The sequence below is a fragment of the Lissotriton helveticus genome, chromosome 5_1, assembly GCF_964261635.1.
Source record: "Lissotriton helveticus chromosome 5_1, aLisHel1.1, whole genome shotgun sequence".
In the NCBI taxonomy this organism is placed as follows: domain Eukaryota; kingdom Metazoa; phylum Chordata; class Amphibia; order Caudata; family Salamandridae; genus Lissotriton; species Lissotriton helveticus.
The window spans coordinates 1,372,493,998-1,372,517,397 of NC_136065.1; the positions used below are offsets into that span (position 1 = coordinate 1,372,493,998).

Genomic DNA, 23,400 nt, shown 5'->3' on the forward strand with positions numbered 1-23,400 from the left:
TCTAGGATCCCTGCACACGGGGACACAGACCTCTTTGTGTATGACAGCACGTGATCATGATGTCTTGACCCCTTCCTTGGAGTCAACGGATAACACTCCCATGCTTCAAAGGACACTGACCCCGTAGAATTAAAGGTCCGTTCGTTTCACAGGTGCACGGCCACTCCTTAGATTCAAAGACCAATATCTCTTCCCCCAGGGTGTACATAGAGAAAGTTCCCTTTCCCCGAATGATCCAGGGCCATAGTTCTCACTTGGTGTCTCTGTCACCCAGTGCCCCCTCTCCGTGAGCAGCGTCACTTCTCTGCCACATAGATTCCAAGGGGCACAGGATCATTCCCCCACCCCCACCCCGGTGATCTTGGACACGGGCATCGGGGGACACAATTCCTCCTTTTAAAAAAAATCTCCCGAAGCCCAGGGGCACGTACATAGTCTGGGCTATATAGGCGTTCTAGATGTAGTTACATGACCCCATAGAGAACCTAGGACACATGGAGTTTAGATGCCTACGAAGTTCGGGGTGAACCTCCTAAGAAAAGTAGGGACCGGCACACTAGACTTTAACTCCCTCTTCAAGTACTGAGAGCAGAGTGTTCGTTTTTATGCCGAAACTCAAAAACTGTCAAACCGTGGCATCCTAACAATTGTATTGCTGGCTTGGACTACCTGCTGTGCTGACTGTGTGTTCCGGGCTGATGTCAAAAGGGGCGTTTGGCCATGGAGACCGTGGGGCTGCATGCCGTAACTCTCACCGACGGGTCCACTGCCTACATACATGAGTCTGCCGTGAACGGTAAGTTGTCAAGCTATTTACATGCAAGTTCATGTTTCCTACTGTTAAATACTTGTGTTCAAATAATCTAAATTGGAGCAGTGCTCTACCATTTGCAAATATCGAAATAAGTGTTCAAGTCTGAATTTATCATACTTGCGAGCACCTGCTCACATGTTATGGAATGGTGATTTTTGATGTAATCCGAAGTCTCTGCTGAATCGCCAGAACCTGGGCAGCTGTGTATAGACTTCGCGGCGACGGTAGCAAGTGTTGCAGGTTCAAAGGAACTGTTGTGCAGGGATTTCGAACCCCTACAGTGCTGCTAACATAACTTGTGGTCGTCAATCTTTCCAGGGTGAACATTAGACCCAGACTTTATGGTTTGGAGGCTTAGATTTTGTATGGGGGATCGGCGCCACCCTCAAGGCCAGAGTCGCAGTTATTTGAGAGGCTGGGGTGGAGAGTGGATGTATGGTGGAAGAGAAATCCCTTCACTGTTAAAGGATGCGTTTTGATACGTGTGGTTCAGTATATTTAGAAGAATGCGTTATTTCGCGCTCCAGTTTCTGAAATAAAACTGGCATGGTATCTTCTAAAACACACCGGACTCAGTTGAATGGAGATTAAAGCATATTTTACAAGAAATGTGTTAACCCCCTCCCCCCCCATATATCTATGTCTCTTGCTCTCTCTCTCTCTTTTCTGTTCATAATTTGTGTTCCAGCATACTATATGCCTTTATCTTGCACGATAGGATATTAGTACATGGAGGAGATGGCCTTGTGTCCAGACTCTGTAACATGAAGAATGCGGACTCTTTACTCCTTGGTAATAAGTGGCAACCTTAAGTTCCTGCTCTCATCACATTTTCATGAGTTTGATGTGTTTGGGTTCTTCAGGAGCCTGAAATTGCAATCTGTTTTCTAGGATGATGTTGTGTAGAACAACACGAAATGAAGAAATTAGTCATAACGTTTGAGCATCCATGGTGGCCTCACAGCAAGTGCCAAATATCCTAAACTGTGACATACCTATGAACAAAATGATCCCAAAAGAGAATAGTAAAAGTATTAAACTGACTTCTAAAAGAAGTGGTGGGGCTAAATAAGAAAACAATTGCAATTAAGTGCAGATATACCGGGTCTACTGTGTTGTGGCATGCAGGAAAGTGGGCAGGACTGACAGCTAGGGCCTTTTCCGTTGCAGCATTTCAACGCTATACAACATACTTTGAAGCGGATATGCTCATGTTTTGGAAGCCAATGTAGCTCTCTCAGAAAGTGGTTGACCTGGGAATACAGAGCCACGAGAACGAGCAACTATGATGCTTCATTATGAATAGTTTATAGTCTGTGTTGAGCAGTACGCTGTAGTAATACAAAAACAAATCTTAAATTGATGATTGCTGTTACAATAAGTTTCCTAGTGTTAAAAGACACCACAGAGACAATTTTGCACCAAGCTTTTAATAGAAAGGAGCATTTAGACTCTACTGCTCCTATCTGAGGTTTAAGCGTCAGATTGCCGTCTGTCACCACCCCAAGACTCCTGGTGGAAGGTGATGAAGGTAGGTGCAGGACCAAGATCATCGTGCTGGAAGTTATTGCTCCATTGATGGATCCAATTTCTAAGCAGAACAGTAAATATTTGGTCTGTATTCAACTATAGCTGATTGTTTGCCATCCAGATTGCAAAAAATCTTAAGGTGCTCTAAAATTTTATATAGTAGTCAGAAGTGTTATCTATGTGAAAGAATAGTTGTGAGCTGGCCTCGAAAAATGGTAACAACTGCAGGTCTAGTGACTTGAATATTCTAATCGACCTAACTGTAATGCACTTGGCCCAAAAACTTGTCTCGAACTGTCATCCTAGGCAAATATTTTATTTCACAGTCACTTTTTTCTTAATTGCCGCATACAAGACTCCCTTCCGTTCAACATGTTTACCTTCAAATATGTGACTTTAGCATGTGTGCTATATAAAAAAAAACCTCTTTTTTTTATTTAATTGGCTAAACTTTTTCTCCATGTATAATACAAATGTAGCCCATATATATACAAAATACATAGGACGGTAGTGATAGCTAGAACAGTCGCACTTCAGATTCTTTCAGTAACCCAAAGTTATTCTGTAGATATCATGTAAAGATATTACGGTGCCATTCAAGGTAACACAGGCATCCCACTACCAAGGATGTCTAACCCACAAGTATAAAATACCTGTCATCTAATGTCTTAAGAATTAATTGTACCACGGCACTCTAATATTTAGACTTCAGCAATTTGTAGTCTTTGTCATAAAGTATCAAAATTAATGGCCAGTGTTCAGTCAAACATATACCTCATAAGTAGAGGAACATTATAGTTGTATCTGACAAGAAGAGAACATCCAAGAAATCCGGTATTTGACTGAGTAGAGACCATCAGTGTTATCACACTCTTAGATTGTAACAATCTCAAAATATCATGAACAAAGGTTTCTTAAATAGTACCTGGGATTCGTAAGTCATGTGGTTCTCCTTTGGATTTGGAGTCGAGTATGCCATAGAATGTGGAAGAGAGCTAAGCAAGATCCATCTTATTGAATCCTATAAAGTGGTGTAGTGTAGTTCCTATATTCCCAATAGGCTCTGCGCATTGGAATAATATATTCAGCAGTTTAGACGTAGGACTGAGGTCAACTAGGTCTCTACTGACTATATTAGACTTAAGGTTTGCCAGCTAGCTCAGAGGTCACTAGAAACTTTCTCGAATAAACGAGGAGGAGTTTAACCTCCCTGGATAGACAAGAAGGGATTAGCGTCTGACAACCATATAACATGACAACTTTGCTCCCTCAGAATAAGAGTGTATCTCTAGAGTTGTGTGAAAACAATAGACAGCTATTTCACTCAGTCAAGTGTGCATACTTAGTTTCACCAGAGTGCAGAGAAAAGAGAGACAGGCGTTTTCAATAAAAGGTTGTTATTTATTGAGCAGTCTTCTTTCTCATACAAGAGAAATGAATTGCCACAATTGCAATACTTAGCATAAAATAAAGTGCGTACAGTAAAAGGAGTATTATAAAATAATACTATAAAAGCATTGATATGGTTTCTTAGCCATATGTTTCTTTAAAATAGATAAAATATATACATACAAATATACATTGACTAACGTACTCAACTGGTGCTTCTAATCTACGCCTACCCCGGTGTACCTGACCTAAGCCTAATACGTGGGAAGGAGTAAGTAAGTAGCAGTTTAAGTTAAGTTGGTTTTTGCCAAGGAATCTGAATCAAGAATTCTCTTAAGGGTTTAGTCAGCTCCGTACCTGGATGTTAGAAAGCAGGAGGTCTGGTATCTCTCTCTCAGGACTCGATATCCCTGTAACCCGCGAGGGTATCTGCAAACACCGGAGCTGGATTTCTCGGCAGGAGAAAAGACAGCGTCTCTCTCAGTGCGTCAAAGAGGAGGGGCGGCGTCCGTGGGCTCTCGCATCAGCAGGGCTCTCGGGCAAGTAGATAGCCGCTCTGCTCCAAAACCACCACTGTGTGTTTGCTTAAGGCAACGTTGGTATATTTATACCTGAAAGGTGCCGGGTTTTGACGTAAGGTTGGACATAAGACGTCAATGAAGATGTCACTAAGAACTGGCCGTTCTTAGAGTGCTCACAGGAGTTCTAGGACGAAATCAAAACAAAAGCAATGGGGAATTCCCAGGTTGCTGGAGGTTCGGTTTGTTTACAGAACTCGTTGTACTTTCTAGGAGCCTGGGGAAGTAGCCTTGCTTAATTTGGGCAGCATGGGCTATGACTAAATATGGATATGATTCTTATGCCTTTATAAGGATATTATTTATTATAACCACATAAGGGCATAAATCAGGACTATCAAATTTAGGGTCCTAGATAGAACTACAACACCCACTCCACGATCTAATGTCCCTCATTACTTAAAACTAAGCAATAGTAAACATATAATTATGCATGTGTTTTCCAACCCACCCCAAAATACATAAATTTGCATATTGAAATGGTATGTGGTAATACACGAAAATGAGTAGTTGTACTGTACGCTTATCAAGCAGTGGTATCATTCAGTTAAAAAAATGCATATATATATATCAGCTGAATGAAGTGCGAAAATTACACATGAAATGGCTCTTAATACAGAAAAGAAGGTCGAGACCATTCCATCACATAATAATACAAAATGCTGTACATGTGGTAGAGGCTGAGGTAATATATTGTCTATAGAGTTCCTAAAATAGAAGCTCTGTTCTCTAAGAATAGCTCTACTTTAAGCAGAGTACATGTGCCAGAAAAAGGTAAATATTTTGAAAGTGGAAAAAAAATAATTTCGCTTTCAGGGGAAAAAATTAGTTCCAAATGTTTTCAGTAGCTTTTGTTTATCAAAGCTGAAGGCCAAATTCAGAGTTCAGGGAACGCTGTGTGCTTGTTGCTTACAAGTTATTCTTTCTGTTCAGGGGAGAACATCATTTCAGACAGACTCTCAAAAAATTGGTCTACGGCTTCAGGTGAAAGTTCGACCAAGTTTGAAAATGCCGCAACAGTACAGTCGTGAGAATGATTGCTATTATCGATGTCAGGATCAGCAATGCTCACAGAAGGTCGTATCTGGGTGATGCTGCTCTCACCTCGTACTTCACTACCCCCTAATCGTAGTGGTAAAGTCTCAACGAATGCCGTCATCAGAATGGGTAGCCGCTGGGGACAACACGATGCATGAGCCGTTACTGGACTTAGCAAAGTATCTGTATCCAATGGTACTGCTGACGGTAGTGTAAGACAGACGTCCAACAAGCATTCTTCTCCGCATAGCATACATCGAAGCACAGGTAAGATGCAATTCTGCCAGATGGGTCTGAATGAAAGAAACCAGGGCATATTCAGATCTCTTAGCCGGGCTAATCCAAGGACTTTAGTTATGCGGTCCTGATAGCGTATAGCTAGGATCCTTTCTTCCATTGTTGCCGGAGTCTTGTCTGCGACTTGACTTGCCATATCGGAGCAGAAGGATCAAAAATAAAATTCCTGCTACGAGTCCCAAAAGAAGTGGTAGGCCGCCAAAGACAGAATGGACAAAATTAGGAAAAATGCCCAGAACTGTTTCGAAGGGTGTTAACAGTCCCGAAAAAATTGTCTTAAATACATGTGGGATGCCACTGGTATCTGACATATTTAGGATTTGGCTTAGCATTTCTGCGAAATGCACGGGGCAATTTGTTGATAAAAGGCTATGTATCTCTGCCGTTGTCCTTGCAACTTGCAGATCATACGTTTCTTTTGATGACGTTAAGGGCACAGTTGTCTGTAAAAAGACCAACTTTATTCTGATTAAAGTATCAATTCGAATAGAAGAGATATTCAAAGAAGGCCAAATTGTTGTCTCCGTATCTGGAGTGCTGTTTGGATACAATACTTGCATACAGCAAGTGACCATGGAACTCACGCTGACGAGATAGGCTTTCCCTGGCACCATGCCACAACAGCTGTGGTCCACTATTAGAATATAGTTCCCGTTAGAAAGCCGTCTAAAGAATGGCTCTATTCGTGTTGCAGGTGTGCCGTGCTGGTGACATGAAAGGTTATTTGAAGTCCCCTCACAGGCCCCATGCAGGTTGATACCTTGACACAGAAGTATACCGCTTAGTGATCGTTTACAATTATTACCACTAAGAAATACATTCTGTTTCTTTTCACTGTAACATGTGTGTGTAAGGTAATTTCCATGATGACTTGATGTACCCTTTACCCAACCTTTCATACTGGCCCGCTGGTATATACTCTTGGCAGTATTTAAATTGGAAAGTTGTTATCGGAATTGTGATTATTCCGTGTATTATCCATTCAATGACAGGTCTTTCTGACATTGTCAATGGTAATCTCTCAAGTTTTTCAATGCTCAGAATCGTATAGTCTGCTCCTTTTTGTGCCAAACTGATTTGTGTATCAGTAAGGTTAAAGATAGAGAATAATGACGTTGTGTTGATTAAACGCCAGGGCACGTAGCCTGAATGCAGATTTTGCAACGTCCAGCCAAGCTGTACAATAGAACGCAATTGGGACTGACGGTGTTGTAACATTAGCAAGTCCTGCTCTATTATATCAATAGCAGATGATACAATACTGTCCAGTGAATATATTCTGGAGGACAGAGTCATTAACCCATTGTCCACAACGGAAAGTGATTTTTCCAAATTAATAGATCAATTTCTCGTATTTTTTCTGCTGTTTCAATTTGCATTACTTTCCAAGCTTCGTTGTACGCTGCGTATATACCGGCCGCTATGAAACGTTTTTGACGCTGTTTGCGTGGTCCCATTATGAAATCACGCAAGTCAGCACCGAAGTAAAGTCAAGTGTTGCTTAATTTCAGCCAGTGTGGATTTTTGTAGCCACTCAAGGCAGAGTTTCCCTACACTGTATGTTGTAACTATCCCTGGATGTTGTCTCTGGGAGTATCTAGGGTCTGGCCTGGTCATTTTTAACCCATGTAATTTGTTCAGGAATCTATCTTGACAGTTATTTGTGTCTGTGGGCCAGATCAACCATTTTTTCCAATCAGGATGTGTTCTGTTTTGGTTAAAAATATGGGCTACGTCTATCTCAACATCTGTAGTGCTATTACTGTCAGGTGTTGGCTTTGGAATAGACGGTTTGTTTAAATCTTTTATCTTGGCTAGGCCAAGACAGGTAGTCTGTTGAATGGTATCATTCAAGAATATTATTTGTTCTGGGATCATGCAGGCTCTAAATAATGCTTCTAAACCTTGGACCTGCCAATCTTTGGTACCCCAGATGGTTTTTGTTTCAATGTTGTTTTTCCAGAATTCAAAACCAAATGTAATCATTTTTTCATAAAATTTTCTGAATAGATCAATTTAGTATTAGTCAGCATTGTTTTCACCCCTGTCTTATTTAACAGTTTGAAATAAAACGTTTCTGCATCACTTGTGTTAAACCCTGAGAAGTATGGGAATTTCTCGTAAAATGTTTTCGAACTGCTTTGAGGTGGAGTTGCACAATGTTCCCATTGATTATAATTAAAAACATTTCTAGGTTGAGCAGATTTATGCAAATAGTGATGTGCAAAGTGATTATAACAATACATTTATTCATAATTTGATGAACCCTGTAAGTAATCATGAAATTTTGCTGACATTACTAAATCTGACATCATATCATTAATACTTTCAAAGTCCCAATCATCAGAGAATGTACTTGGTTTTACAAAGTCACTTAATGAAACTTTGAACTGGTGTGGATATTTCAAGAGCTCAACCGGGCCATAGATTTCATAATCCGTTTTGTCCCATGCTACCCCACCGGGTATTAGATTGGCTGTGACATTCACTGATGATAGTTCTCTTTTCTCGATGTGAGATGACTTGTGAGGCTTTAGGACCAAGTTGATGTTCTGACTTGATGTGTCCATTGTACTGTATTTTCCTTCAATGAAATTTCCCAAACAAAGAACCATGATGAGCCAAAGCAGGAGGAAAAGTACACCTAACCAATCCAAAATTCAATCCATGGAGAAATCAGATAGGTTTCTTTGAGTTGATGAAAGAGTTCTATTACTATGTCTTTAAAAGTTTTTGTTGCTGGCGTTTCTTCCGGTTCGCTTGGATCTTCAGAAAAGTTATCGAAATTGATGAAGTAGCCAGATACAGTTCTGTCAATTGTTGGAATTGCTTCCGAATTTGCAGTTGCTTTTGGATTTCAGTTGCTTTTGGATTTTTCTTTGTTTCACTAGCCTAGTCTGAGGCTACATCGTTATAGACTGGTGTTTCTTGATGAACTGTTGCAATTTGGGTTTCAAGAGGCACAAGTTCAATGGCATTGTTGCATAGTCCTTTTTTTATTCACTGCAGGTTTATCAAATGTGATTAGTCTCTCAGTTTGAACCTCTTGTATTGTAGCAAGTTTTGGTACTCTGCTATTTCTTGGGAGTCCACTGGGCCTACTACTTATTATTGGCCACATGATTGTGGTTTTACCAGATCGATGGATACAACTCGGTTCTCCTTTTTACCAGCAAGGGGCGGTAGTACAACTGATCTCGTTCCGCTGACAGCTAAGACGGGTACTGCTTTTCTGTAAGAAGGCCCAAATTCCTTCTTCACCGCGATCTTTTCTCTGACCAGATCCCCAATCTTTGGAATCCAGGCAGGCCTTGCTGGGACAGGTGGTTTATCTTCAGTGGCTGTTGGCTGTTGCTTTAACTTTACGTTACTCAGGTTTCGTCTTGTTTCATTTAAGTCCTGTAAAATAGCCAAACGATCTTTGATATCAAAGCATTTTTCTTCTACCACTGAAGTCTGACTATCGAGGTCCTGAATATGCATTCTTGTCCCGAACAATAGTTCGTACGGACTGAAACCTTTCAGAGTATTTCTTGGCAGATTATTAAGACTAAGTTGGACACTTGTTAAATGTTGGACCCACCCATCACCCGAACCTAATACCCTCGCCGTTATAGATTGCTTTATGTCCCGGTTTTTTCTTTCCACAATCCCATTTCCCTCAGGATGGAAGGGACAAGAGTACCGCAATGCAATGCCCATGCTGGTCATGGCCTCCTTATAAGCTCGAGTGCTAAAAGCAGGACCCTGGTCAGAATGTAGCATGCCAATTGCGTATGTGCTGATATGGACTCGCAAATCTTTGTATAACAGTTCTGGCGTCAGCCGAGTGCTGGTGTCTGCATTTTAAGTGAATCTAGTCTTAAACTTAAATGGGACGCATTTCTCCTATTGGATTTCTGCGTATAGATAGCCTTATGCTTTCTAAAAGAAGGGTCCTGGCATTGTGGAGTAGTGTGGCTCACTGGTTAGAGGCGGCAGGCCTGAGAGCAGAAGTCAGCCCGGGACCAGGGTTCAATTCCCGACGCGGCAGGGTCGTGGACCTTGGTCAGCAGACTCGATAATTCTCGCTTCGGTGCTTACTCTAATCAGGGGTTACACTCGGCAACTCTGGGCATTAGCTTGCCTAATCTCCACAACGGCCCCACCAATTCCGGGGATGCCTGGCTCCACCTTGGGGACTCCCAGCAAGGGACCATCCCACAGGGAAAGCCAGGACGGGTTCCCCAGAGTTATACAGCGCCGGGACGCCCCGTTGCTGGGGCAGCTGTGCGCTTTACAAGTATACTACATTTACATTTACATTTACATTACTCCAGCTGGTTCGCCACTGCGATCTCTGTTGCAGTTTTGACAGCCCATTGCAAATTTGTAGTTATGCAGGCTCATCCCCGGCCACCAGTATTCTGATTGTAATTCTTTCAGAGATTCCTTGATCTCTTGGTGCCCTTGACCTTCACCCATGTGTGCGTCTGCTATTAACAAGACTCTCCTGTTCGTGTTTGGAATTACTCTATCCCCCACTCCAGGGATTCGAGCAAAAGGAACGGAGTGTGCATCAACTATGTATGTATAATTGAGTGGATAATTCACAGGTAATGCTGCACAGTCGCCTTTAGAAAACGTTTTTACTGCCAGCATTGTTTCCCCGTCTATGTATTTTTCTGAACGCTTTTTTGTGGCTACGGAAGCCGGATTAGTTGCTTCCGCTGTGGCTCTGCGAGCCAATGAATTCCCTGCAGCGTGAACGCCATCACGCTGATGACTCAGTGTATGTATCACGTGAGTCTTTTGTAGTTCCTTCTGTAAAAGAACTACTTGTTCCCAAAGCTTTTTATGCTTTATTGTGGCACCTGTGTCATTTTTGTAATCGTTTTGAACCCAGTTCTGCAAGTCATTATTGTAAAATTTGACGCAGAAATGCGAATCGCACACTATTAGTGTGGGGAATTCGCGATCGGCAATATAGAGCGCCATCTTTAAAGCTAGTAGTTCAGTTCGTTGAGCTGAACTATCTTTTACAGATTGAGACATAGTTTTTTTTTTTTTTTTTGGGTTATAAACTTTTATTCAGTGACAGTACATACACACAGCTCTATGCCTACAACCCTGAGGCCGGCAGCAATGTAAAGGAACATCAATACCATCATAGTAGGACCAGCAGATCATGCAGAATAGCGGCCCCCCAGGGGACAGTAGACACTACCCCTCTTCTCCACTGCCTAACACACATTCCTAAGGTACCATGGCCTCCCTATCCCAACCTCGCCTCCCTCCGTTGGTGCACACCCAACACCACAATGTGATCAGATGTGTCGGTGTGGTATGCCTGTCCGATCCCAGAAACCCAGTGTTATAACCTCTCATACAACTACCCCTCCCAAACCCCGCCCCTCCCCCCCCTTAACTGCCCCAGTGCTCGCCTCTGCCTTACTCCCAGAACCATAGCTCCTCCCTCCCCGCCCTCCCAATCCGCAACCTACTCTCCACCCGCTCCAATCCTCAGTGACCCCCACGCCCTGTGTCGACCCGCCCTGCAAGTGGCTCACTGTTAAGTGTTTTCAAGTAGCACGCACCCACTAGCTTCCCATCACCCTTGAAGACTCGCCCAGTAATGCACCCAGGCCTCCACTAGTCACTCAATCCGAGTAAATCGAGCCTCGAACCTCAGTGCCCTCATCCCTGTCCTGTTTCTCCTCTTCCTCCTGATCCGAATCCGCGTCATTCTTAGTGGTAGCATACATCAAGTACTGGCCCCAGAAATTCTTCGGTCTACTGAGAGGTGGTAGAAGCTCGCTATAGAGCTGTGACTGGGTGCACCCATATAACATATCTCTGGACCACCCATCTTTAGTCGGGAGAGGTCCCCGCATCCAGCACCGCGCCACCATCCGTTGGGCCATTATTAGTCCTAAATCTGCAAGGCGACGCATCGCCGGTGGGAGAATTCTGGAGTAACCCAGTAGTGCCAACGCTGGGTCAACCGGTAACTCGGTCTCCAGTATGTGACCCAGCTCCTCAAAAATGTCTGCCCAGAATTTGTTGATGCCCGGACAGGACCACGCTAGATGCATGAAATCCGCCACTTGAGAGTGGCAGCGGTCGCACTCCGCTGACTGTCGGAGGCCATACCTATGTAGGCGTTCAGGAGTGTAATATACTCTTTGCAAAAATTTAAAATGGATGAGTCTATGTCGAGCGTTAATGGACACCCTTTTAGTATTGCGGCAGCAGTACTCCCACATGGAATCGCTTATTTTCGCCTGCAGATCTCGTTGCCATGCCGATCGGGCTTTGGAGATAGTCTGTTTTCCGCAAAGCTGGCCTATCCGATACATCCGGGAGATAAGGTGGCTTGCGGACGGAGTTTTGATAACGTACGTCAGTTCCGGTGTTTCAGGAGGCTCCTGCATGGTCGTACCCAACAAGGCCCGTAGCGCCGCTCGGACCCTGTGGAAGTGGAAGCGCTGCATTAGTGTGGCTGGTGGCCGGGAATGGGCCAACTGTGTCCAGGTGATCGCCGTCCCGTCCTTGAATAGATCTCCCAGCTTGAGTACGCCCAATTGTCGAAGCGCACACAAGACCCCCTTCTCTCGTAGCGGCGAGAGCCACACTGCCCAGTCTATAGGGACGAGCGGGGAATACAGTAATTCATGTCCATGTCTCCGAGCCAATGAATGCCACGCATGATTAGTCGCAGTGATGGAGTCCAACGTACCAACCCGACGCGGAGCCGGTTCAAACACTGTGGCCGGCGGAGGGAGAGGGGCAGCGAAAAGGGTTTCAAGTATCACGTGTGGGATATTGCGATCCCCGTGAGTCCAAGTATGCAAATGTGTTGCTTGTGCGACCCTATAGTATCTCTCCAAGTCAGGAGCCCCTAATCCTCCTTGTTCATATGGAAGCGTTAGAACTTGCCACTGTATTCTCGGTTGCTTGCCTCCCCAGGCCAGCCGTGTGAGTGCCTGAGTCAGCGTCTTGAAGAAGACCTTCGGTAGGGTCACCGGGATGTTATTGAACAAAAACAGGAACCGTGGGAGGACAATCATTTTTATCAGGGCGATGCGACCCGACAATGATAACGGCAACCTGCACCATCTGTCAACATCATCAGTCAGTCTGGAAAACGCCACCCCATAATTTTCCCTCACCAGAACATCTGGGTCCGGGTGCAATTGTATACCTAGGTAGCGAACCGGGTCATCCGACCACTGTAGTGGATAATCCATCTCAAACTTGCTTGTCGCTGGGGTCAGTGGAAATGCAACAGATTTATTCCAATTTACTCTCAGTCCTGATAACGCTCCAAACTGTACTACTTCACGCAGCACAGAGGAGAGATTGAGCTCCGGGTCTCTAACGTAGAGAAGGGTATCGTCTGCATACGTGGATATGCAGATCTTGTACGTAGGGAAGCTGATTCCCTCGAGACTATGGTATTCTCTCAGGGCGCACGCCAGGGGCTCCGCAACGAGTGCATATAGCAGCGGAGAGAGAGGGCAGCCTTGCCTGGTGCCCCTGCGTATTGCGAAGGCGTCCGTTACTCTGTTGCCCAGACGGATTCTGGCTGATGGTTCATAGTATAACGCTCCTATCATTTGTAGGAAGGGTTCTCCCAAGCCCAGCTTCCGTAGTACTCTGGACAGGAAGGGCCATTCGACAGAGTCGAACGCCTTTTCCATGTCCAAAAATACTGCCAGCGCCTTACACTCTGGCTTAACGTGTTGCATTGTCCCCAGCACCGTGCGTATGTTGTAGGTAAGGTTCCTAGTAGGGATGAAGCCGGCTTGTTCTGGAGCAACCAATTCCGGGGCCAAGAGAGCGAGGCGTGTCGCCAGAACCTTGGCATATAATTTAGCATCGACGTTTATTAAAGAGAGTGGCCGATACGAGCTCCGTTCAGTCGGGGGTTTCCCCGGCTTGAGGAGAGTAATAATGAGTGCCTCTCGCATTGTCGGGGGCATACTGCCTTCCAGACATATGTCGTCGAACAGAGTCGTTCGGTAGGGTACCAACTGGTCCCTGAAGGCCTTGTAGAAGCCAACAGTCAGCCCGTCGGCTCCCGGGGCACTGCCCGTTCTCATGCTGTCCAGCGCTTCCACTATCTCTTCCCTCTGAATAGGCATCATCAGGAATTCTCTCTGTGCGTTTGATAGTTGTGGCATTTTAATAAAACCTAAATAATCATCTATTGCCCCCTCCATGCCGGTAGATTTGGCCTCATAAAGAGTGGTGTAGTATTGTCGGAACTCGTCCAGAATTCGCTCTTCGTCGGTCAGGATCTCTCCCGTGCTCAACACTAATTCGCCAACTACAAGCTGTCGTCTTTCACTGCGAACTATGGTGGCCAGTAGGGATCCAGGCCTCTCGCCCTCGCCATAAGTGCGTGCAGTACCGTATTTGCCCATGTGCTGGACCTCCCTGTCTGCTTCCGCATTGTATTCTGATACCAGCTGCTTAATAATATCCAATGTGTCCCCGTCAGGGCCTGCCTGCAGCGTCTGTTCGAGTTCTGCCAGGCGTGTTTCTAGGTGCCGAAGCCTCTGTCTAATGGACTTAAGGACGCTGGAGTGTTTGGCCATCGCCACACCACGTACATACACCTTGAATGTCTCCCACAGTGTTTGGAAGTTATCCACGGAGCCCACGTTAATATCGAAGAAGTTTTGGATCTCCTCTGCGAGTTCGCTCCTGAACACTTCATCTAGTAAGGAATATGGGGGAAAGCGCCACGTGAATGGGGGGAGCCGAGGCGTCGGCAGTTCGAGAAGCAGGAGGAGAGGAGAATGATCCGATAGTGTGCGGGGCAGAATCCTACAATCCCTCACCCTATTAGCTAGAGGCAGCGACGCAAGCCAGTAATCTATTCTTGTGTGTATTTCGTGGTAGGCGGAATAGTGCGTGTAGCCCCCTCTGGCATGGTGTCTGCTGCGCCAAACGTCAATTAAATCCAGGCGCACCATTTCAGTCTGTAGCACCGCAGCAGCTGCCGACGGGCTCCTGTGAGGTCCCGCTGATCTATCCAGCATCGGGTCAAGGACCAGATTGAAATCCCCACCCCAGAGCATCCCAGAACATTCATACAGCTTGCATTTCTGAGCCAGTGTTGCGTAGAACTCCGGTGAGTCAAAGTTCGGGCCATACACATTCACCACCATGCAATCCAGCCCCCTGCCCTTACATCTGCAGAGTACATATCTGCCCTCAGTGTCGGTCTCTAAGAGCGTCAACGTGAGTTTGGAGCCAGGGTTAACCCAAATGAGAGTCCCCCTAGAGTGTGTTGTGAAGCCCGAAGCTACACTACAATCCACCAGACCCTTGTGAAGAAGCATTTTCCTGGTCAAAGGTAAATGTGTTTCCTGTAAGAGGGCAAGATCTATGTGGTGTCTGCGCAGATAACTAAGGACTTTGCGTAGCTTCCTGAAGTCATTTAAGCCCCGCACATTCCAAGTCAAAACTCTTAAGTGTGTAGGTTCCGGCTCCCTCAATGCCGTGAGCTCAGCAGTATCAGTCCTATCCGCCATGGTAGATTGTAAAAGAGGTGTGTGATAGATTCATGTATACTGCAATAACACAGTCAAGTAGGTGATACGGAGGGGGAGCAACAGCAGCATACACAGTGGGAGGTCTCCGCAAAGTTTGGCAAAGCACATTTTCAATCATCAACAAAAAGAACAGCCCAAGTCCAAAAACAAACCCCAACATTCCACCCCCCTCCCACAGCTGACCCTCCCCAACTCGGTCACGCAGGTCCCCATCCCACCCGCCCCTCCCCAACCACCAGTTCAAATGCCCCATTAGCCAGCGGCTCGTGGGCAAAGGTAGCCAGCCAACACAGTCTCACCTAGTAAGTCACAACTCTGGTGCCCCGTGTCCCCACGCCCCGTCGCGCACCACCAGTTATGCATCATCCCATCAATCCTGAGAAACAATATCTACATTTCCCCCAGCTATGCCGGGAATAACTCCCCCCCCCCCTCCCCCCGCCCCCAACGCAGCAACCATAGCCCACCCAGCATTAACAGGCCAGAGAAAGCAACAGTCACTATGGGTGCAGACTAACGCAATAAGTGGACAATAACTGTGCCCGCATCCCATCCCCTCTTATCTGTGACATCGCGTCTGTGAAGAGCTTCTCCGGATCCAGGCCTCTCGAATCACACACGGCCACTGAAGGAAAAGTTGGCGATCACTGTGCCACTGAGCATTTATCGCCAAGTCACTCCTGGTCGTCCATCTGTTGCTGACCAGCTTCTTCCTGATTATCTGCCTGCTCTTCCGGCTTGTCTCGGGCCCACTTCTTCATAGCTTTTTGCAACTCCGCAGGGTCCGTGAAGATGTGCGAGTGGCCCTTCCTGTTGACACGTAGCTTGGCTGGGTACAGCATTGCGTAATCAAGTCCCATGTCCCTGAGTCGTTTCTTGTGCGGCGCAAAGTGTTTGCGCGCCTCCTGTACCCGGGCCGTGAAGTCCGGGAAGATGGAGATCACTGATCCCTCGAAGTGTAGATCACCCTTGGACCGTGCTAACCGAAGCGCCGTGTCCCTGTCCCTGTAATTTAGCAGCTTCGCTATTATCGGCCGCGGAGGGAGACCTGGATTAGGTCGTGAGCCCAGCGACCGATGAGCACGTTCGACCACGAACATTGACGAGAACACTCCTTCCCCAAGCAGGTTAGTGAGCAGGTTTTCCACGAACTGCTCCATTCTTCCAGTCTGAGTGGTCTCCGGCAGGCCAAGTATGCGGAGGTTACAGCGACGGGACCGTGCTTCTAAATCCTCCGTTTTGTCTTGCAGAGTCTTGATCAGAGTCTCTGCCCGGCGTCTCGCGGTGTCCAAGTCTGATTGAGCCTCATCCACCTCCGTGATGCGCCTTTCCGCCATGTCATGCCTCTCCGTGTGTTTGTCGAGACGCTCCGCCATGCGGTCCATTCTGTATGACATGGCGTCCATCTTGGTCCCCAGCGCCGTGATGTTTGTTTGGATATTCAATTCCATGGACCGTAGCATCGACTTTATCTCCGAGTTATCCTCCGGCTGTTCCCCTGCTGTCAGTACCTCATCCTGGCGTATCTGTGGACTCAGCACCTGGACCCGCCGCTGCGAAAACGGGAGTTTGCTCTGGGTCCTGTCTCCTTTCCCCATGTCTCCTCGGGTCCTGCTATGCCCACGCCTCTGCGTGAAGGGGAATCAGGCCACCAGATATACACTGCCGCTGTCCGACCACTAAAGTGGCACGTCTGGCACTCCAAGATGAATGTCCGCCACCAGGGGGGGGTCACAGAGCCCTTCGCGTTACAGCTTGGCCGGAGGAGCTGCGGGTCCGTCACCGCCAGAGATCGCGACCGCCCTCAGCAATGCAGTGAAGCCTGGGCCACGTGTAGAGCGAGGAGCAGGAGAGCGGGGGAGGTGAGCAGTCCCGTGTGTACCTGTGTACCAGTCCAGGAGAAGGGCAGTCCCCGGGCCGGGTGTACCAGTTATGACTCTCTGGGTAGGCAGGTAGGGGGGGCCACAAGCTCTTCCGCGCCCCCTTCCACTGCCCAGCGGTATGCAGACCCTGTGTTTTCCGATGCGTGTGCTCTCGGCGCCCTGGGCCCGGTGAAGGCCGCGCGTGCTCCCCGCACTCTCCCGAAGTCTCACCAATTGTTGGAGCGAGGTCCGGGTCCGCTGTGCAGTTATAGGTAGCCGCACTCCCCGCGGCTACTTCTCCGACACTGCGCCGACCCCAGCGGGGGGGTTCCGACCACTTTCGGCGCAGCCGCCCAGTCTCAGCCGCACGTCGCTGCACGCAACGCGGACTCGTTACTACTCGAGACCGCGGACCACAGGCCTTCCAGGTGTCTCAGCGAGGCGGCCCGTCAACTTCGTCGGAGCTTGGGGGATCGACCTCGGATCGGGTCAGCCAGGACCCCACACGATCCGCAACACAGTAGTGGGTGGGGGGGGTCACAGAGGGTGGATTGATGCAGGATAAAGCAGGATATTGAAACGGTGCCGACGGAGCTCTGGGACTATGCGGCCATTTTCCGCGGCTGCTAGCTCCGCCCCCACGATTGAGACATAGTTACCAGTGGTCTCAATTTACCTCCGTGCCACCGGCATTTAACAACCGCGCACGCAGCACTGTAAGCTTGCTTACCACCAACTGCGTGTTGTGCTGATCCGTCTGTATATATTACACAGGCGTAAAGTTGTAGAGGCAGAATCTCGATTGGCAGAGGATATTCTTTTTCATATCTTAGATCTTTCAGTTTTTTCATGTTCGGGTCAAAATAGTATTTCACGTCTTCTGCAGCAAGAGAATTTTCCCATTGTATCCATTTTGGATCTAATGCCACATTAGTCAAATTGCATGGGCTTGTTAATGCCTCAAAGGCTGATTCTGCTGTTAAAACAGTTATCCTTTTGCCTTGTGCTTGGGCTCTTTCTTTTGCTACCGCAGTTTGAACCGCATTTACAATATTTTCTGTAAGACTGAATGTTTTTTCAGCTTGTGTGTACAAGTGTGATTTGTAAGCTATTGGTACCGTTTCTCCCTCATTAGAGGTCAGGTACGTGAATCCGCATCTTCCTGGGATGACTCGGATTACAAGGTTGCGTATGTTTTCGCGTGTTTGCAATTTTGTTTTAGCTAACATGTCTGCTTGCAATGATCTTAAAATTTGTGTGTTTTTGAGTCCAATTGATTGGTTTAAAATCAGGTTTTATTAATTCATAGAGAGGTTTAACCCTCTTTGCATAATTTAGAATGTATGTTCTTCCGAAATTCAGGAAACCTAGTATTGATTGTAAGTTCTTCAGCGTTTTAGGTGCTTGGAGTACAGCGCACTTCTCTAAGAAGTTGTCTGCTAGGCTTTTGCCTTCACTTGATAATTCATATCCTAAAAACAGGACAGTTAGATGGACAATTCGTGACTTTTTAAAGTTGAATTTGTAACCCTCAGCTGCGAACCCAAGTATTATGGTGTTCACTCTTTTCAAGTGAGTATCCAGGTCATCATCTGTGAGATAGATGTCATCGACATAAGATAATGCCTCATCATCATATATTTGTAGTAACTCTGTTACCCTTGCTGAGAATAATTGTGGGCTATTCTTGAATCCCTGTGGGAGTCGACAGAAATTTCTGGACCCCATTATTGAGAAAGCGGTCAAGTACCTACTTTCAGGTGCAATGTTTTGACAAAGGAATCCATTAGAGATATCTAATGTCGTTTTGTATTTTTTGCGCACGATGTTATTCATTAGTGCTGCACTGTGTGAGTTTTGTACTGCAAATGTTTTGCAACAGGAGTTTAAGTGTCTGTAAGTCCAAAACTAGACGATATGAATCGTCTGGCTTGGAGACAGGAAACAAAGGATTGTTCATTTGAGAGGTGCATTTTTCAATCACCCCTTGGTATTCAAGTTGATCTAAGATCTCCCTGACTTTCTTTTTAGCTTCTTGTTTAATTGGGTACTGCCTTTGTGCAGTGGGTTGACATTTTAACTGGATTTTGTGAGGAGGAGAGTCCTCATCCCATCCTACATGATTTTTGTATAATGCAGGAGCTTGGGCTACTGCCCATTTTCTTGCATATGTATATTTTCTATGAATTGGAATATGATTTGAGAAGGCAGGCATAATCATTTTTTCGCCATGAGGGCACTCCCTGACAAACTCTGGTGGCCAGTCTTTTTCAGCTAAAAGGATGTCATAGCCTTTTGAAAGGTTATCCCAAAAGAGACCTCTTACTTTCCTAGTCTTATCTCCCTCTATACGCAGTGTTATTTCGTATATTTTATGAGGTTTGCTAACTCTGGTATCTGCACTTTCCACCTGAATGTATTCATTTTCGTCCACTGTCTCCAGAAGATTCATCAAGATCTTGCGAGCTATTGTCACTTCTGCTGCGCTGTCTAGCATTGTCTGGGCCCACTCTCCGTTTTTCAGTTGCGTCCTCAGTATCCTCGGCATGTTTAATTATTTTAATACTGGCTACCTTCTTTCTTGGAAATTGTAACTTTTTACTTTGTTGAGCAGGTTCCTTGTCTTTGGACTTGACGTGCTCTTCCCTGTGTTCTGACCGTCCTCTTCTTTCCGATTTCTGCGAGGAAGTCTGAAAAGATCGAGAGGGACGTGTATCAATATCTTGATATCTATCAGGTTTTTTCAAATTATCCCTATTTCTAAGGTTGTATCTTTTCTCAGAGGGCTCCCTCTGGGGAGACTTGTTTCCTCGGTCAGGAGATCTTTCTCTTCGTTGAGGAGACCTTCCTCTGGACTGGAATCTTTTTTCTTTGGGAGTGGATTGTTTATTTCCATCCCAGCTCTTTTTTGGAGTGTTTAGATTATTTTTAATAAATATTTTTTTCAGGATTTTCAGTTAGTTGGGGTTTTACTGATTTCCCACCCAAACTATCTCTACCTAGTTCTTCATAGGATTTTTCTATGATTCTGTCAAGTTCAAATGGCTGTTCTGCTATATCTGTTTCTTTCAATTTCTGGCGGATCGCCACAGATGCTGCTTCTCCTTTTATGTTGGCTAATAATATAGCCGAGACCTGCTTGAAGTCTTTCAGTAATTTCATACCCAGAGTTAAAGCAGGTTCTGGACCGTATTAATTTTGAATCTGTTTTAGCACTTCTGGTATAACCGCCATGGACGGAACACCATGTGTTTTTGTGTAAATGGAAGCAAAGACTGTGCCCCAAGTGTCACAGTCCTCCACATGTTGTGCGATCCCCATTGGAAGACAGATAGTCAGAATTCTGTGTTTCTCAGTAGGTGTAGTATCAGGAAATACTGCCTCTATTTGAGTGATTTTTTGTGCTAACCTGAATGGAATTTGTTCCCGTTTTGCGGGTGTTTTACCAAGACATTATTGTATGTTCTTTGGTGTTATTTTGTTTGTGTTCCCCTGATGATGGGTCAGCTGTGGAATGTTAATTGCTGGTTGGACTGTTGTAGTCCGCATTACATATTGGACTAATTGTCTATGTATTTTAATCAGTTGTTTTAGCTGGGCTAAAAGTTCTGGTACTGACATTTTTTCGATGTCTGGATGTGGTGTGTAGCTGGCTAGAACCGGCCACGTTGCTCCTGGTCTACCTAGTGGACCGAGCCTGGTAATGTGATTGTTATGTTTTAGGGCGCCTTTAAACCAGAGCAGGTGCTCTTGGTAATTTAGTGGGATTTCAATCTCCTCGAAAGGAGTGTATTCATCCGGAGGTTCCTCTATTTTGTAATAGTGGAATTCGTGTGTTACAGCGTTTGCTGCTGGAAAGTTTATCCATGAATAGAATACCTCTGTCTGCCGATATTCATGGGCCTCTATCACGAATATGACTATACCACCTCGTGATGTCAGTCCATTTTCTATAAGTTTAAGAGTTATAGTTTTTCTTATTTTGACCGGAATAAGTATAATATTCGGGTCATTGTCTTGGAGACTTGTGTCATCCGCTAGGAGTCGAGCTGCTATTCTAGCTGTCTCCCTTTCGTCTTCACTTTCAGGGCCGGACTGGGAACCAAAACCGGCCCTGGCAAAGTGTTCGGCCGGCCCCCCCTCCCCTCTGGGGGGGGTTGGAGGTGCCGCCGAGCGCTTTGCTAGGGCCGGTTTTCGGCCGATTTTGTTGCAGGGCCGATTTTGCAGCTATGCTGCAAAAACGGCCCTCTAACAAAATCAGCCCCCAGGGGCTCAAAACCGGCCCCCACCCTTGCGGCGCACCGGGGGTTGGCCCGGTGCCCGCTATGGCCAGTCCGGGCCTGTTCACTTTCTACCATTTTACTGACAGAAAGGTTTTTGTTGCAGATCAAGTTTCAAGGAAACAAAGATTAGGTGCACAATATTTTGGAACACTGTATCCTTCAACGTTGACTAAACCAAAAACTTTACATAGAAATCTCTTCCTACTTCCTACCGGCGGATTTTAATCTTTTACCCACTCCAGACGTCTTTTGGAGTATTTACGGGAAAAGGGTCTGTGTGAAAAAGCACGACTGAGTTACTCTAACGTCTTGCGTTAGATTTATCGCCTTACCAAACGTTGGGCGCCATGTAGTGTAGTTCCTATATTCCCAATAGGCTCTGCGCATTGGAATAATATATTCAGCAGTGTAGACGTAGGACTAGGGTCGACTACGTCTCTACTGACTATATTAGACTTAAGGTTTGCCAGCTAGCTCAGAGGTCACTAGAAACTTTCTCGAATAAACGAGGAGGAGTTTAACCTCCCTGGATAGACAAGAAGGGATTAGCTTCTGACAACCATATAACATGACAACTTTGCTCCCTCAGAATAAGAGTGTATCTCTAGAGTCATGTGAAAACAATAGACAGCTATTTCACTCAGTCAAGTGTGCATACTTAGTTTCACCAGAGTGCAGAGAAAAGAGAGACGGGCGTTTTCAATAAAAGGTTGTTATTTATTGAGCAGTCTTCTTTCTCATACAAGAGAAATGAATTGCCACAATTGCAATACTTAGCATAAAGTAAAGTGCGTACAGTAAAAGGAGTATTATAAAATAATACTGTAAAAGCATTGATATGGTTTCTTAGCCATGTTTCTTTAAAATAGATAAAATATATACATACAAATATACATTGACTAACGTACTCAACTGGTGCTTCTAATCTATGCCTACCCCGGTGTACCTGACCTAAGCCTAATACGTGGGAAAGAGTAAGTAAGTAGCAGTTTAAGTTAAGTTGGTTTTTGCCAAGGAATCTGAATCAAGAATTCTCTTAAGGGTTTAGTCAGCTCCGTACCTGGGTGTTAGAAAGCAGGAGGTCTGGTATCTATCTATCTATCTATCTATCTATCTATCTATCTATCTATCTATCTATCTATCTATCTATCTATCTATCTATCTCTCTCTCTCTCAGGACTCGATATCCCAGTAACGCGCGAGGGTATCTGGAAACACCGGAGCTGGATTTCTCGGCAGGAGAAAAGACAGCGTCTCTCTCAGTGCGTCAAAGAGGAGGGGCGGCGTCCGTGGGCTCTCGCATCAGCTGGGCTCTCGGGCAAGTAGATAGCCGCTCTGCTCCAAAACCACCACCGTGTGTTTGCTTAAGGCAACGTTGGTATATTTATACCTGAAAGGTGCCGGATTTTGACGTAAGGTTGGACATAAGACGTCAATGAAGATGTCACTAAGAACTGGCCGTTCTTAGAGTGCTCACAGGAGTTCTAGGATGAAATCAAAACAAAAGCAATGGGGAATTCCCATGTTGCTGGAGGTTTGGTTTGTTTACAGAACTCGTTGTACTTTCTAGGAGCCTGGGGAAGTAGCCTTGCTTAATTTGGGCAGCATGGGCTATGACTAAATATGGATATGATTCTTATGCCTTTATAAGGATATTATTTATTATAACCACATAAGGGCATAAATCAGGACTATTGAATTTAGGGTCCTAGATAGTACTACAACAGTGGTATCAAACCGGATTATTAAAATACAAAAAATGGATGTCCATTCTTGATGTATGTGATCTCCATATTCTCTGGAATAAATTACTATCCATGGCAAAGAAACAAATTTCAGTTAAAAAACAATGTCTAGTTAGTAGAATTTAAAATAACATTCTAGGATAGATTTTTGAACAATAACGCCATAAGTAGAAGCCAATGTCCTATTCCGGAAAGACCGAATAAATCTTTAAGGATAGCTAGTTAATCAAAACCTCAAAACATGTGGTATATACCTGGTACGCTAATTGGTAGCAAGTCGCCCCATTTGGATTCACAACCAGTAAATGGGAATGTTTTA

At 45.5% G+C, this 23,400-nt stretch overlaps 1 protein-coding gene across 1 annotated transcript in view; it reads left to right on the forward strand.

The window, feature by feature from the left end:
* Nucleotides 1–496: 496 nt before the first annotated feature.
* Nucleotides 497–23,400, forward strand: part of ZNF76 (zinc finger protein 76) — a 284,990-nt gene continuing 262,086 nt past the window's right edge. Inside the window, exon 1 of the mRNA XM_078644308.1 lies at nucleotides 497–796. Coding sequence (XP_078500434.1) covers nucleotides 721–796 — 76 coding nt within the window. The 5' untranslated portion in view covers nucleotides 497–720. The remainder of the gene's footprint in view (nucleotides 797–23,400) is intronic.